This window comes from Neoarius graeffei, chromosome 17, assembly GCF_027579695.1.
Source record: "Neoarius graeffei isolate fNeoGra1 chromosome 17, fNeoGra1.pri, whole genome shotgun sequence".
In the NCBI taxonomy this organism is placed as follows: Eukaryota; Metazoa; Chordata; class Actinopteri; order Siluriformes; family Ariidae; genus Neoarius; species Neoarius graeffei.
In genome coordinates, this window is record NC_083585.1 from 52,279,028 (window position 1) to 52,294,573 (window position 15,546).

A 15,546-nucleotide genomic window follows, 5' to 3' on the forward strand; every position below is an offset into this window, starting at 1 on the left:
GCACCGGACCAGACACGATCTGGATTGAATACGTGGACCCTGGCGGATTCCCGTTTCCCGGCGTTTCCAGGCGTTTTAATGTAAACGGACAGTGCATCCGCGAAGAAAACGAGACAGATATGGTCTAATGTAAACTTGGCCTATGTGTCAGCCCTGCGATGACCTGGCAACTTGTCCCCGCCTTTCGCCCGTAGTCAGCTGGGATAGGCTCCAGCTTGCCTGCGACCCTGTAGAACAGGATAAGCGGCTACAGATAATGGATGGATGGACATTACATTACATTACAGGCATTTAGCAGACGCTCTTATCTAGAGCGACGTACAACATACCCAGAGCAGCCTGGGGAGCAGTTGGGGAAGTGCCTTGCTCAAGGTCAAGTGCCTTGCTCAAGGGCACTTAATCCATTCCTGCTGGTCCAACAACCGGCAAGGCTGTTTCTCCATGGCTTCCCCTAATAAAAGTAATAAAAAGAACTTATATAAATGTAAGTAGCTTAATAAAAGCACTCTCATTAGGAATCATCTCTTTTTGCTTCTTTTCTGAAATTCATGTGGTGTTTGAAAAATATATCTGCAGCAACCTGAGCAAATATTCACATGGTAAAGCTTCATAATGTGCTTCTATATACACCAATCAGCCATACTATTAAAACCACTGAGAGATGAAGTGAATAATTAACGACGAATTTAAGTGGAATAACTGTTTTATTCTATCCACATTCACTGGATTTTGAGAAACAGAGCATTTTTATTTTTATTTATTTTGTTTTTTTTGCAAATCCAATAAATAAAAACTTTGTACAAAACGTCCGACAAAGTCATTTCCACTTAGACGGACTTCTTAAAAACCTATCTATGGCTGTACGAATTGACTTTAGTGTTGTTGTTTTGTAGAAAGTGCCGCCTTGCTGTTGTGTCGAGGTATAGAATAGCTTTAGACATTTATTGAATTCTTCTTTGGACATTTCAGTTGTGTAATTTTCAAACTTAATAACAATTCTTGAAAAAAAAATAATTAAAAAATTATTGGGGGGAAGAAAAGATATGTTCTTACCATCAAATACTTTCATTCCATATGCTGTTGCTTTTATTTAATTAATTTATTTATTTCTGGGGTTGGGGTGGGGGGTTCAAGTAGAGTTTTTATTTAGTCCTCAGTTGCTTCAGCAACACGCGCCACCATTTTGTTTTTCTCTACTCACGGTATATGAGCTGATAGCCGAGTAGTAGAGTAGCCAATCAGAGTGCGCAATTGCTCATATCCAGTGAATGTGGATAGAATAACATTGATTATCTCATTACAATGGCGCTTGTCAAGGGGTGGGATATATTAGGCAGCAAGAGAACAGTCAGTTCTTGAAGTTGATGTCTTGAAAGCAGGAAAAATGGGCAAGCATACGGATCTAAGCCACTTTGACAAGGGCTAAATTGTGATGGCGAAATGACTGGGTCTGAGCAGCTCCAAAATGGCTCCAAAATCTTGTGGGGTGTTCCCTGTATGCAGTGGTTAGTACCGACCAAAAGTGGTCCAAGGAAGGACAACCAGTAAACCAGCGACAAGGTCATGGGTGCTGAAGGCTCATTGATTCGCATGGAGCATGAAGGCTAACTCATATGTTCCAGTTCCACAGAAGAGCTACTGTAGCACAAACTTCTGAAAAAGTTAATGCTGACACCATTCTGTTTTAGCCAGAGAAACAACATCCATCATTACTTTAAAATATGAAGTGTCTCATCTCATCTCATTATCTGTAGCCGCTTTATCCTGTTCTACAGGGTCGCAGGCAAGCTGGAGCCTATCCCAGCTGACTACGGGCGAAAGGCGGGGTACACCCTGGACAAGTTGCCAGGTCATCACAGGGCTGACACATAGACACAGACAACCATTCACACTCACATTCACACCTACGCTCAATTTAGAGTCACCAGTTAACCTAACCTGCATGTCTTTGGACTGTGGGGGAAACCGGAGCACCCGGAGGAAACCCACGCGGACACGGGGAGAACATGCAAACTCCGCACAGAAAGGCCCTCGCCGGCCACGGGGCTCGAACCTGGACCTTCTTGCTGTGAGGCGACAGCGCTAACCACTACACCACCGTGCCGCCCAATATGAAGTGTATTTGAATGAATTAGAATAAAGAATTAACCACTGAATTACAATTAGAAGGGTGTCCAAACTTTTGACTGGCACTGTATATTTATGGGTTCTTAAAGCTGAGGTGTCAAAATGCAGTATGTTAAATGCTAGGGTTGCCAACTAGCAGACAGCAGTCCAGATGCAGATTCAGCAAAGTTTTCCAGTGGATTGAACCAAGTACTTAAGAAATACTGTAGCAGAGCCGATCAATAATAACTTGGCATCGCTCAATGGTAAATTGTGCAATCTCGAAGCACTGAGGCTTCTAGTGGGTTCTCTGTTGTGCTTAATCACTGGCATTGAAGTAAGCTGAAAGCAGGAAAGAGATTACACAAGCTTTCATATTCTTTTTTTTTTATAATTATTTCCTTTATTTCCTCTCTGGTTTACACAGATCACATGATATAGGTTTGATAACCAACTTCTAGCAAAACAGTTTGTTGCATTTAAAAACCTAAAATTATTTAATCGTGGAAAACAAGAGGGAAAAATAAAAGATTCTGTAGAAAAATGACATTTTGCAATATTTCAGATTCCATATAACATTTTTACAACAAATATGCTGATTCCAATATTATTAAACTTTTTAAAGACAAGCATATTGTGATGTACAGTGGCTTGCAAAAGTATTCATCCCCCTTGGTGTTTGTCCTGTTTTGTCGCATTACAAGCTGGAATTAAAATGGATTTTTGGAGGGCTAGCACCATTTGATTTACACAACATGCCGACCACTTTCAAGGTGCAAATTGTTGTTTTACTGTGACACAAACAATAATTAAGATGATGAAACAGAAATCTGCAGTGTGCATAGGTATTCACCCCCTTTCATATGAAACTCCTAAATAAGACCCGGTCCAACCAATTCACTTCATCAGTCCCATAATTAGTTGATTAAGATCCACCTGTGTGCAATCAAAGTGTCACATGATCTGTCACATGATGTCTGTATCAATCAACCTGTTCTGGAAGAACCCTGACTCTGCAACACTACTAAGCAAGCAACATGAAAACCAAGGAGCCTCCAAACATTGTGGAGAAGTATAGATCAGAGTTGGGTTATAAAAAATATCCCAAACTTTGAATATCCCAGGGAGCACCATTAAATCCATTATAGCAAAATGGAAAGAATATGGCACCACTACAAACCTGACAACAGAAGGTCCTGCCCACCAAAACTCACAGACCAGGCAAGGAGGGCATTAATCAGAGATGCAACAAAGACACCAAAGATAAACACTGAAGGAGCTGCAAAGATCCACAGCAGAGATGGGAGTATCTGTCCATAGGACCACTTTAAGCTGTGCACTCCACGGAGTGGGGCTTTATGGAAGAGTGGCCAGAAAAAAGCCATTGCTTAAGAAAACATGTTTAGAGTTTGCCCAACAGCATGTGGCAGACTCCCCAAACACATGGAAGAAGATTCTCTCATCAGATGAGACTAAATTGAACTTTTTGACCATCATGAGAAATGCCATGTGTGGTGCAAACCCAACACCCTGAGAACACAATCCCTACAGTGAAGCATGGTGGTGGCAGCATTACACTGTGGGGATGTTTTTCATCTGCAGGGACAGGAAAGCTGGTCAGGACTGAAGGAAAGACGGATGGCACTAAATACAGGGCAATTCTGGAGGAAAACCTGTTTGATTCAACCAAGGGTTTGAGACTCGGATGAAGGTTCACGTTCCAGCAGGACAATGACCCAAAACATACTGCTAAAGCTGCACTGGAGTGGTTTAAAGGGAAACATTTAAATGTCTTGGAATGGCCGAGTCAAAGCCCAGACCTCAATCCAACTGAGAATCTGTGGTATAACTTGAAGATTGCTGTCCATCAACACAGCCCATCTAACTTGAAGGAGTTGGAGCAATTTTGCCTTGAGGAATGGGCAAAAATCCCAGTGGCTAGATGCGCTTAGCTAATAGAGACATACCCCCAAGAGACTTGTAGCTGTAATTGCAGTAAAAGGTGGCTCTACAAAGTATTGACCTTTTTGTGTGTGTGTGGGGGGGGGGGGGGTGAATACCTATGCACACTCCAGATTTCAGTTTTTGCATCTTAATTATTATTTGCGTCACAATAAAACAACAATTTTCACCTTTAAAGTGGTCGGCATGTTGCGTAAATCAAATGGTGCTAACCCTCCGAAAATCCCTTTTAATTCCAGTTTGTAATGCGACTAAATAGGACAAACACCAAAGGGGATGAATACTTTTGCAAGACACTGTAATTATCGTGATCATATTGTCATATTACCCAACCTGAATGCCACAAATTAATTGCAAGCATAATCGCCTGTAGATAATCACTAAGAACGACTAAACCATCACAAAACGGTCACCAGTCAATTTTGTTCCCCTGCAGGAGCTGAAGCAGGACATTTCCAGTTTCCGCTACGAGGTGCTGGGAATGCTGAAGAGCAGTCGGACATCTATGCATAGGCCCAAAATGGTATCAGGGATGTCAGCTTCTTCACATGCAGGCTGTTTGCACCAGTTGAAGATCAAGTCAAGTACATGTGAGGTGAGATCAGAGCTGGAGCCTCGGAGCAGCCTCCTCAACGGCTCGATCATGTCCTTGCCCGAACCCTCTGCCAAAGAGAAGCACAGGAATGACCTTTCCAATGACTTTGGTGTGTTCCAAAGCTCTAAGCAAGAAACAAATCACTGTTCCAACACAAATATCTATGCGGTGTTTGAAGAGGACCAGGAATCAGAAATTGATCGATTTGATTGTGCGAAGGAGGACGAATGTGAGCGTTCACTGGCTCAGAGACATATAGACATTGGGAATGAGTCTCAGTCTGAGGAGGGAGTGGAAAGAGAGCCAGCTCCATCTGAGACCACAGATCAGATCTGCTCTCTTTCACCAACAGACACATAACGTGAAAACAAGTTGCATGATGAGCGAGATCACCTTTTAAGGTCAGAGTCAGGCTGCTACTCATGCTCATGTGCCGAGGCGAGGTACAGTTGGAGCTGGCACACGTCTGAGAATGGACGTCCTTCTAATCTAAAGTCTCAGGGAAAGACCAAAGCCTGTGGCATTTTTTCAAATGTCCTTCATGAATGAAAAATGAATATTCAGCACATTCAAATTCAGGGCCAAAACGATGGAACATGCTCAGTCAAATACAACAAAAGCAGACGGTTCAATCCAGGAACAATACATTTACTTTTCATTCAGTTTCACTGTTCATCCTTTCTTGTTTAGGGTGTGTAAAAAAGGACTTTTTTTCTTATCATTAGTCGCTTTTCATCTTCTGAGCATTGAATAGTTAACTGGGTGAACAGTGTCAAAAATTCAGCTGAAGAAGTTTTTCATGCACTAACACTGAATTGTTTTTAACCATCTCTCATGTAACGTCATGCAGTTTAGCATCATCAAGCTTACGTCACCTAGCAATGGCTCAACATGGCCTCTTGTTCCCTACCTGATGGCTTCTTGCCACTATAACCTCGATACAATATATAAACCATTTACACTTGACAAACACAATGCCCAGTTAGAGCTATATTCAGAGTTGACTTCTTTCAAAGAGTCATGCCAAGGGGGTTGCCAGATTTTTCTTGTGCCAAGCTTTCAAGACTTTTTTTTATTATTATTCTGTTGTGTCTAGACCACTCCTTTTAAAGAAACAGTGAGTGCGTTTACATGCACATAGAGAAAATCGAATTTCTGCCGTAGCTCGACTGAAATCGAAGTTCTAAATGCCATGGAAACACCTTAGCTTGGCTGAAATCGAAACGAACTGGATTTCTCGTAATCGAGCTACGCGACCTAGATTATGCGATTGTAGCCGAGCTACTTAGTGCATGTAACCCTATCGAGCTACGTAGTCGAGCTACTTACTTCCCTTCCGGAAGTGACGAGTGACGAGACCACAAGCGGGAAACACAACAGCCTCGGTCGGCATGACAACAGTAGTAGTAGCAAGCAGCAGAAGAGGTCAGGAGGAACAAGGAGACAAAAAACAAAAACAATTGAACTTTGTGTGTTTATTAAGACATAAGTTAAATCGTAAGCAAAAAATGGACTTTAGAAAAATATACGGTACAATTGTGCAAAATAAGTTGTCTTACAAAACAGTGGTCTGCGCAGGACAGTTTGTAGCCAACAGGTGGCAATGACATGTGGTGTGAATGTAAAGTGGAACTCGCTCCTCTTCTTCATGACGACAACCGGAAGTGTACCAACACGATGGGGCGTGTAGCGCCACCTGTGGCTCGGGTGCACAATGTACCTCACACAATAGCTCGATTTCCTTGTGTGCATGTAGGATTGGATTTCTCTGGCACCCCTGCTGGGACCCTTAGCTCGATTACCGACAGTAGCTCGATTTGGATGTGCATGTAAATGCACTGACTGAGCTTTATCAGCAAACTGATAAAGCAGATAGCATTCCACACGTTTTGAAATGTGATGCAGTGGAAAACAAAGCGACAGCTCAGACAGATATAATGAACCACACTTGAGAAGAAGGAAAGGTAAAAATAAAGGTGATGTGTAAATGTGATCGTTTCCCAAGATTACAGTATGTACTGTATACAGATTGATGGTTTTTACTGCTGCGTTTGTTACTTCGACAACATGATCTTTGTAGGAAGGCAAACAATGAAAGGTTAGAAAGTAACCTAATAAATAAATAAATAAATAAATCCTCATTATTTTATAGCTTCCTAAAGTAGAGGTGTCCCAGTAAATTAGTGACATTGAAAATCAATTTGGTCAAAAGCAGATTTTTTTTCCTCTATTTTGTCCATTTCTGGGATTCAGCTACAATGAGGTCTGATGGAATTTTCCAGAACACCAAGTAAAATGTCAATACATTCAGGTTGACTGACCTTAATTATCATGTCCTAGTCATGATAATCATGTTTATCATATGACCCGTACGGACCCATATGCGCACTCTTAATAAAACCATTGGGAAAGGTCACGTGACTGGGCAGATACGGATTTTTGAATCCAGTCCGGAAAAAGCCGTATGCGGTCCCGGACCCGTTTCCCTCACTTCCGCCATTTTCATTTTGCTCTGAATTGTTACTTTGAAAAATGAGCAACACAACTGAGCACAGTGAAAGTGAATTTTATTATCCAGATGATTTCAGACACAGACCTAACTGAACAAGCTGAAACTCATCTCATCTCATTATCTCTAGCCGCTTTATCCTTCTACAGGGTTGCAGGCAAGCTGGAGCCTATCCCAGCTGACTACGGGCGAAAGGCGGGGTACACCCTGGACAAGTCGCCAGGTCATCACAGGGCTGACACATAGACACAGACAACCATTCACACTCACATTCACACCTACGGTCAATTTAGAGTCACCAGTTAACCTAACCTGCATGTCTTTGGACTGTGGGGGAAACCGGAGCACCCGGAGGAAACCCACGCGGACACGGGGAGAACATGCAAACTCCACACAGAAAGGCCCTCGCCGGCCACGGGGCTCGAACCCGGACCTTCTTGCTGTGAGGCGACAGCGCTAACCACTACACCACCGTGCCGCCCCAAGCTGAAACTGTCGAAGAAATGGAAAAAAAAAAGTACTTTCGAGTGAAGAAATTCACTTGTTTATACAAGGACAACAAGAAGAAAACACCATAAAAAACCAACTAAGTACAACATGAACGTTTTCAAAAGATTTCTTGCTGAAGTTAAAGAGGAAATAGACATCACAGTCATCTCCTCTAAGGAGCTAGACAGCTTGCTATGTAGGTCTCTATATACAAGCGAAGCAAAAAGGAAATTTAGATTACCAACCTGACACTTTGTTTTCCTTTTCGCAAAGTATTCACTGCTACCTTGACAAGAACACTAGTAAGATAAACATCCTGAAAGACGAAGACTTTAAAAAGTCCAGGGAAGTCCTGAACTTCAAGCACAGAGACCCCAGAAAAAAATGGAAACAGCAACAAACCAAATGCCACAGAAGCCTTGGCTGGTGGAGATATCCATCCATTCATCCATTATCTGGAGCCACTTATCCTGTTCTACAGGGTCAAAGGCAAGCTGGAGCCTCTCAGGGTGTACCCCTGAGAGGCGGGGTACACCCTGGATAAGCCACCAGGTCATCACAGGGCTGACACATAGATACAAACAACCATTCACACTCACATTCACACCTACGGTCAATTTAGAGTCACCAGTTAACCTAACCTGCATGTCTTTGGACTGTGAGGGAAACCGGAGCACCCGGAGGAAACCCACGCGGACACAGGGAGAACATGCACACTCCACACAGAAAGCAAAGCCCCTCGCCGGCCGCTGCGCTCGAACCCGGACCTTCTTGCTGTGAGGCGACAGTGCTAACCACTACACCACCGTGCCGCCCCTGGTGGAGATAATGTGAATTTTTGTGAAGAAAACAATTTTGGTGTGTGTGATCCTGAAGTGTTGCCCGTACAGGTCATATGGTAAAATGCTTATTGACCGAGTTCGGTTGGGCCAGACAGGAAAATATGTGGCTCTTATATTTTCCCTTCCAGCCCTCCCACTTAGTCAATAAGTACATATTTTTTGCCATCTTTGCATATTTATCTTAATTCATCAATTGGGTTTCCACCCAGAATATTCCAGAATATAAAATAATACTTTGATGCCACAGTAGTATACAGACAATAATAATAATAATAATAAAGAAACATGACAAAGAAAAACTCATATGCATGATGAACTCGAAGTTCTCATTACTAAGATGTCCATTGAAATACACAACACCAGAAAGTGGGACATTTAGGAGTTAAAATGCTGCAACTGCTGCATAATTCATACAGTCATACAGTTATATATTTCCTAATTGCAGATTTATATACAGTGGTGCTTGAAAGTTTGTGAACCCTTTAGAATTTTATATATTTCTGCATAAATATGACCTAAAACATCATCAGATTTTCACATAAGTCCTAAAAGTAGATAAAGAGAACCCAGTTAAACAAATGAGACAAAAATATTATACTTGGTCATTTATTTATTGAGGAAAATGATCCGATATTATATATCTGTGAGTGGCAAAAGTATGTGAACCTTTGCATTCAGTATCTGGTGTGACCCCCTTGTGCAGCAATAACTGCAACTAAACATTTCCGGTCACTGTTGATCAGTCCTTAGAAGAATTTTAGCCCATTCCTCCGTACAGAACAGCTTCAACTTTGGGATGTTGGTGGGTTTCCTCACATGAACTGCTCACTTCAGGTCCTTCCACAACATTTTGATTGGATCAAGGTCAGTACTTTGACTTGGCCATCCCAAAACATTAACTTTATTCTTCTTTAACCATTCCTTGGTAGAATGACTTATGTGCTTAGGGTCATTGTCTTGCTGCATGACCCACCTTCTCTTCAGATTCAGTTCATGGACAGATGTCCTGACATTTTCCTTTAGAGTTCGCTGGTATAATTCAGAATTCATTGTTCCATCAATGATGACAAGCCGTCCTGGCCCAGATGCAGCAAAACAGACCCAAACCATGATACTACCACCACCATGTTTCACAGATGGGATAGGTTCTTTTGCTGGAATGCAGTGTTTTCCTTTCTCCAAACATAATGCTTTTCATTTAAACCAAAAAGTTCTATTTTGGTCTCATCCGTCAACACAACATTTTTCCAATAGCCTTCTGGCTTGTCCAAGTGATCTTTAGCAAACTGCAGATGAGCAGCAATGTTCTTTTTGGAGAGCAGTGGCTTTCTCCTTGCAACCCTGCCATGCACACCATTGTTGTTCAGTGTTCTCCTGATGGTGGACTCATGAACAATAACATTAGCCAATGTGAGAGAGGCCTTCAGTTGCTTAGAAGTTACCCTGGGTTCCTTTGTGACCTCACCGACTATTACACACCTCGCTCTTGGAGTGATCTTTGTTGGTCGACCACTCCTGGGGAGGGTAACAATGGTCTTGAATTTCCTCCATTTGTACACAATCTGTCTGACTGTGGATTGGTGGAGTCCAAACTCTTTAGAGATGGTTTTGTAACCTTTTCCAGCCTGATGAGCATCAACAACGCTTTTTCTGAGGTCCTCAGGAATCTCCTTTGTTCGTGCCATGATACACTTCCACAAACATGTGTTGTGAAGATCAGACTTTGATAGATCCTTGTTCTTTAAATAAAACAGGGTGCCCACTCACACCTGATTGTCATCCCATTGATTGAAAACACCTGACTCTAATTTCACCTTCAAATTAACTGCTAATCCTAGAGGTTCACATACTTTTGCCACTCACAGATATGTAATATCGGATAATTTTCCTCAATAAATAAATGACCAAGTATAATATTTTTGTCTCATTTGTTTAACTGGGTTCTCTTTATCTACTTTTAGGACTTGTGTGAAAATCTGAAGATGTTTTAGGTCATATTTATGCAGAAATATAGAAAATTCTAAAGGGTTCACAAACTTTCAAGCACCACTGTATTTAATAAAATGCAATTTAAAAGGAGTGTAGCTTTTTGTGCATATTACAGTCAAAGTCAAAACACAACTTTCAGTGTAAACAGTGGCACTAGATTCCATTAGCTGTTTACAAAAGAAAAATAAAAGAACAAGCACCATTCTGAACACCTGAGACATGTCTCTATTTTGGGTAAAATGAATTCAACTCATGCAACTTGTCAGAGCAGTGCTTAAGATGGTATTTATAATTAACAATTCTTCGCCAAAGGTGAAGTGCATATCAGTGAATAAGAACCGAGATGAAGTTGAGGTTATTTTTCACCATTATTATATGGCAAGAGCTACTTCCGGTAAAATTGTGCGCTCTGATTGGTTCCTTGGCGGGCGGAATTTTCCCGTAATGCCTGTGGGTGATTACAGACTTTCTTTCCAAGGTGCTGGCTTTCGGTGTTGCAAAAAACAAACCCAAAACCAAAATGACAAAAAAAGATTAATTGGAAATCAAAACAGGATCAAAAACAACCAAAAGACAAACAAGAGTCACCGAGTTATTCAAGAAATGAGCAACGAAGAGCATTCAGAAACCGCTAACTGAAATTCAGTTTTGAAAGTGCTAGCCATTTATTCTGCATGCATGACTCAACTACTGTACATTACACAAATTACATGACTGAAAGCAGTGTCAGGCCTCATTACTATAATGACCGTCTGTTTTAATCTTAGAAATAAAAAAAAAGCCATATAATAAACTCCTTATTAACCTTGCTTGCTCTGTCTTTAAGGGAAAATATCAGACATATCTGTGACGAATCTCAGTCATCCAGGTACATAGTAATCTGTGGTTGGTTGAAGAGAGCGACTGGACTTGCTTGAAGATTCTTGAAAACGTTTCGCCTCTCATCCTAAAGGCATCCTCAGTTCTGTCTGTCTAAGTATTTATCCTCTCATGGATCATCATAGAATCCGAATCAGAATGCTGATGGCTGCATTGTAGGTGGCTGATAAAAGATGTCATAGACACCCACCTCTGTTCAATGATGGTCGTTCCAGGTTGACAAAAATGAACGATCTTTTATCAGCCACCTACAATGCAGCCATCAGCATTCTGATTCGGATTCTATGATGATCCATGAGAGGATAAATACTGGATACTCCCTATTAGTCAGACAGAACTGAGGATGCCTTTAGGATGAGAGGCGAAACGTTTTCAAGAATCTTCAAGCAAGTCCAGTTGCTCTCTTCAACCAACCAAGGCAAGGCAAGTTTATTTATATAGCACATTTCATACACAGTGGCAGTTCAGTGTGCTTTACAGAAGTAAAAGCAAAACAGTAAACAATAGAAAATAAAATTACATAAAATAAATGGGGAAGAAAATTAATAAGAATTAAACAATAGTAGAAATAAAATAATAAAATGAGATAAAAGTTCAATTAAAAAAACAGCAGAATAAAATAGAATAAAAGTTAAGTAAAATTTAAAACATGGAGAGACTGTAAAAGTAAAGAGTTTAAAACATGGAGAGATGGCAATATTAATAATTTAGCAGAAAGCATCTGAAAACAGCTTGGTCTTTAGTCTAGATTTGAAGCTGCCAACAGCAGGAGCATTTTTGATGTCCTCTGGGAGTTGCTTCCATAGCTGTACTGCATAGTAGCTAAAAGCTGCTTCACCACACTTTGTTTTAACAACATGCTTTAACAGTAAATTTTTCTGCTGCGATCTGGTAGATCTGATTGGGTTAGGCCGCTGCAACATATCAGAGAGGTAATTGGGCCCTGTACCATTTAGAGATTTGTATACCAGCAGCAATGCTTTAAAGTCAATTCTGTAGCTTACTGGAAACCAGTGAAGGGACCTTAGAATTGGAGTAAAACCACAGATTACTATGTACCTGGATGACTGAGATTCGTCACAGATATGTTTCTACGCACTTTGGGATGAAATACTGGATACTCCCTATTAGTCAGACAGAACTGAGGATGCCTTTAGGATGAGAGGCGAAATGTTTTCAAGAATCTTCAAGCAAGTCCAGTTGCTCTCTTCAACCAACCACAGAAAATATCAGACCGAGGTCTTTTTGTCCGGATCTCACATATAGCTCGCAGTTCGTACTGTCAAGACCTCAGTCTGATATTTTCCTGTAAAGACCTCGCACTCAGTTAATATGTAGTTCATATTCACTGAGTCTGAGATGGATAATTGTTTTAGTATAAATACACAGGTGATTATTTTTTTTTTAAAATCTTTTTTTTTTCAAACTTCAAAAGCAGCATGCAAATGTAATAACAGTGCAGCGCAGACTTGTGTCACTTATCTGTGCCGAGTCACATAAAATACGTTGTTTTAAAATCGATAAAATAAATCACAATTCCACCTTACCTTCGAATAGTTTTAGACCAAACTTCATAGCATCTTTAGTGCTTTTAGGAACAGCGTTTTCTTTCATCATTTGTAATTCTTCCTCACTTACGGTGATGAAGCGATTGGCTGCCATTTTGCCAAGTCGCTCGAGGTTATTATCGAGAAATAGTCCGAATTTCTCAACCAATCAGCATGCACGATTTTCTATAATCACCTCCATATTTATACTAAATATATAAAATACTGAGCTCTGAATACATTTGTGCACAATTTCAGTATTAAGTCCTCACTACATGTGCTGAACTCTGAATACAGGTCTGAATATATCTGAATATATCAAACTCATTTGTTTTTGTGCCCTTAATTTATTATGTTCATGTTCTCTAAGCAACTATAGCACTGTATAACACCTGGACGTTCGTCTACACAGTACCATTTAGCGTTATGAACTATACCTGGGTTTAGTATGTTGTGCATTACATATTATACGCAATGGAAACTAATAAACATTGCACAATATAATGAACAAAGTTGTATATCATTTAATCTATTTTCTAAGTCTGATCATTTTTTTTCAGGTTTCAAACATTACACACAGTCTTCTTCCTTCTATAAATCTCTAGTCATAGAAACAGTCAAAGATCCATATTTGGTAACGCTTCCTTTTACAGTGTCCAAGATCTAGGTTTTAAGAGGGTTAGTTTTCTTCTTGTTGCCTTTTTAGGTTGAATAAAGTTCAGGTACTCCAGATGTTATACAGTTTATCTTCCTGTTTAAACATGTGGTATTCAAGTGAGATTTTAGGTGAGGATATTTCGACATACCGCTTTGTTACTCTAAATAATTATCCAGTTGAGGTGTTTTATGTTCATTTCTAGACCCTGTAAGATAATTCAGTGCACTTTTATTAGAACGTTTTGGTATTTTGCAAAAAGAATAAACCAGGACAAAAGTTTGTACCACACACTTACACTGTTAATACTGAGAACATATGAGACTATAAAAGGAAGCAATAGAATTTTTTGAGGGAAAATCATGTTGGAAATATCATCAGATCCTTTATCGACTTAGAAAAAAAACAATACAGTACATGTATTTTATGGTTCAGCTTGCTCTAATTGTACAGAATTACTACCACCTGGTGGAAGCTGTATTAAAAAAAAAGTATTTTCTGTAATGGAGGGCGTGCAATGCAGAATGTGGATCATTAATGTACAGTAGAAGTCAAGTCAAGTTTATTTGTATAGCGCTTTTAACAATAGACATTGTCGCAAAGCAGCTTTACAGAAATTTAAAGACTTTAAACATGAGCTCCTAATTTATCCCCAATGAGCAAGCCTGTGGCGACAGTGGCAAGGAAAAACTCTCTCAGACGACATGAAGAAGAAACCTCGAGAGGAACCAGACTCAAAAGGGAACCCATCCTCATTTGGGTGATAACAGATAGCGTGATTATAAATAACTCGTTTCTATAATAGTGTCCTACGGTATATAGTCATGAAGTATAACTGTGAAACCGGGAAATTCATTATCGTTTTAACATGAAGTCTGTTTTGTTGATGTTATAAACTGTTCATTGATGGAAACTTGAGTGCAAAACTGTTCATGTCAACTGCAGTCCTAAAGTTAGCAAGTTGACTGTAGTCCTCAGACATAAATGTATGACTGTAAGAGTCCAGAGTGTCTTCCAAGTGTGACTTTCGACTGTCCATATAGGGCCATCCTCCACAGGAGCGATGTGATGAGACTCCAGCCAGAAGTAGGGCATCAGGATGGATCAGGCAGGTCTGAGGAGCAGAAGAGAAGCATCTTACTGGTGTCTCAGGATCAATATGCAACTCAGAGGGACAGACAGAGGGAAGGGGGAGAGAGAGAGAGAGAGAGAGAGAACACTGGTTGTTAGGTATGCCCAATGTCACCTAATGAGTAAGAACAGGATACATTTTGCACTGAGTGCAAGCAGGGACTTCGGCAAAACTAACTATGACAGCATAACTAAAAGGGGAGAGCCAGAAGGTAGCACAGGCATGAGGGGCCCCGGGACATAAAGCAGCAGCCACAACACTGTCAACAAACTCAAGTGAGCAAGTGAGTGGGGGATGACAGCATCCATACATCCCAGTTTACCAAAACACTCTATGCCTGAGAACCGTCCAGATATACACCTTTACCAAATAAAAACTATTAACAAAAGGCTTGACTAAACAGATATGTTTTCAGCCTAGACTTAAACAGTGAGACTGTGTCTGAGTCCCGAACACTACTTGGAAAGCTGTTCCATAACTGTGGGGCTTTGTAAGAAGAAGTACAGGACCCCCACTCATGTCTACTCTCAAAAGAATTCTGAGCAAGAATCTCACCCATTCCCTCAGAAAATTGACCAATCCTACTTACTCTCACAGAGAATTTGACCAATCTCACCTGTTCTAGAAGAAATGTTTACCAGTTCTGATGCTCTCTCAATAAGTTTGACCCATCCCTCCCACAAACTTAAAAAAAAAGACCAATCTCACTTGCTCCTTCAGAAGGATGAAATTTGACCATCCTTGCCTACTCTCTCTAAGGAAGTTTGACCAATCCTGCCCATTTCCTCAGGAAGTTTAACCAACCCTGTCCACTCCAAAATAAATTAAGACCAATTCTGCC

At 40.6% G+C, this 15,546-nt stretch overlaps 1 protein-coding gene across 1 annotated transcript in view; it reads left to right on the forward strand.

Moving 5' to 3' along the window:
- The window catches only part of trpc4b (transient receptor potential cation channel, subfamily C, member 4b), a 100,513-nt gene extending 93,770 nt beyond the window's left edge, over positions 1-6,743 (forward strand). Inside the window, exon 10 of the mRNA XM_060897721.1 lies at positions 4,505-6,743. Within this exon, the coding sequence (XP_060753704.1) occupies positions 4,505-5,023 (519 nt within the window). The 3' untranslated portion in view covers positions 5,024-6,743. The remainder of the gene's footprint in view (positions 1-4,504) is intronic.
- The last annotated feature ends 8,803 nt before the right edge of the window (positions 6,744-15,546 follow it).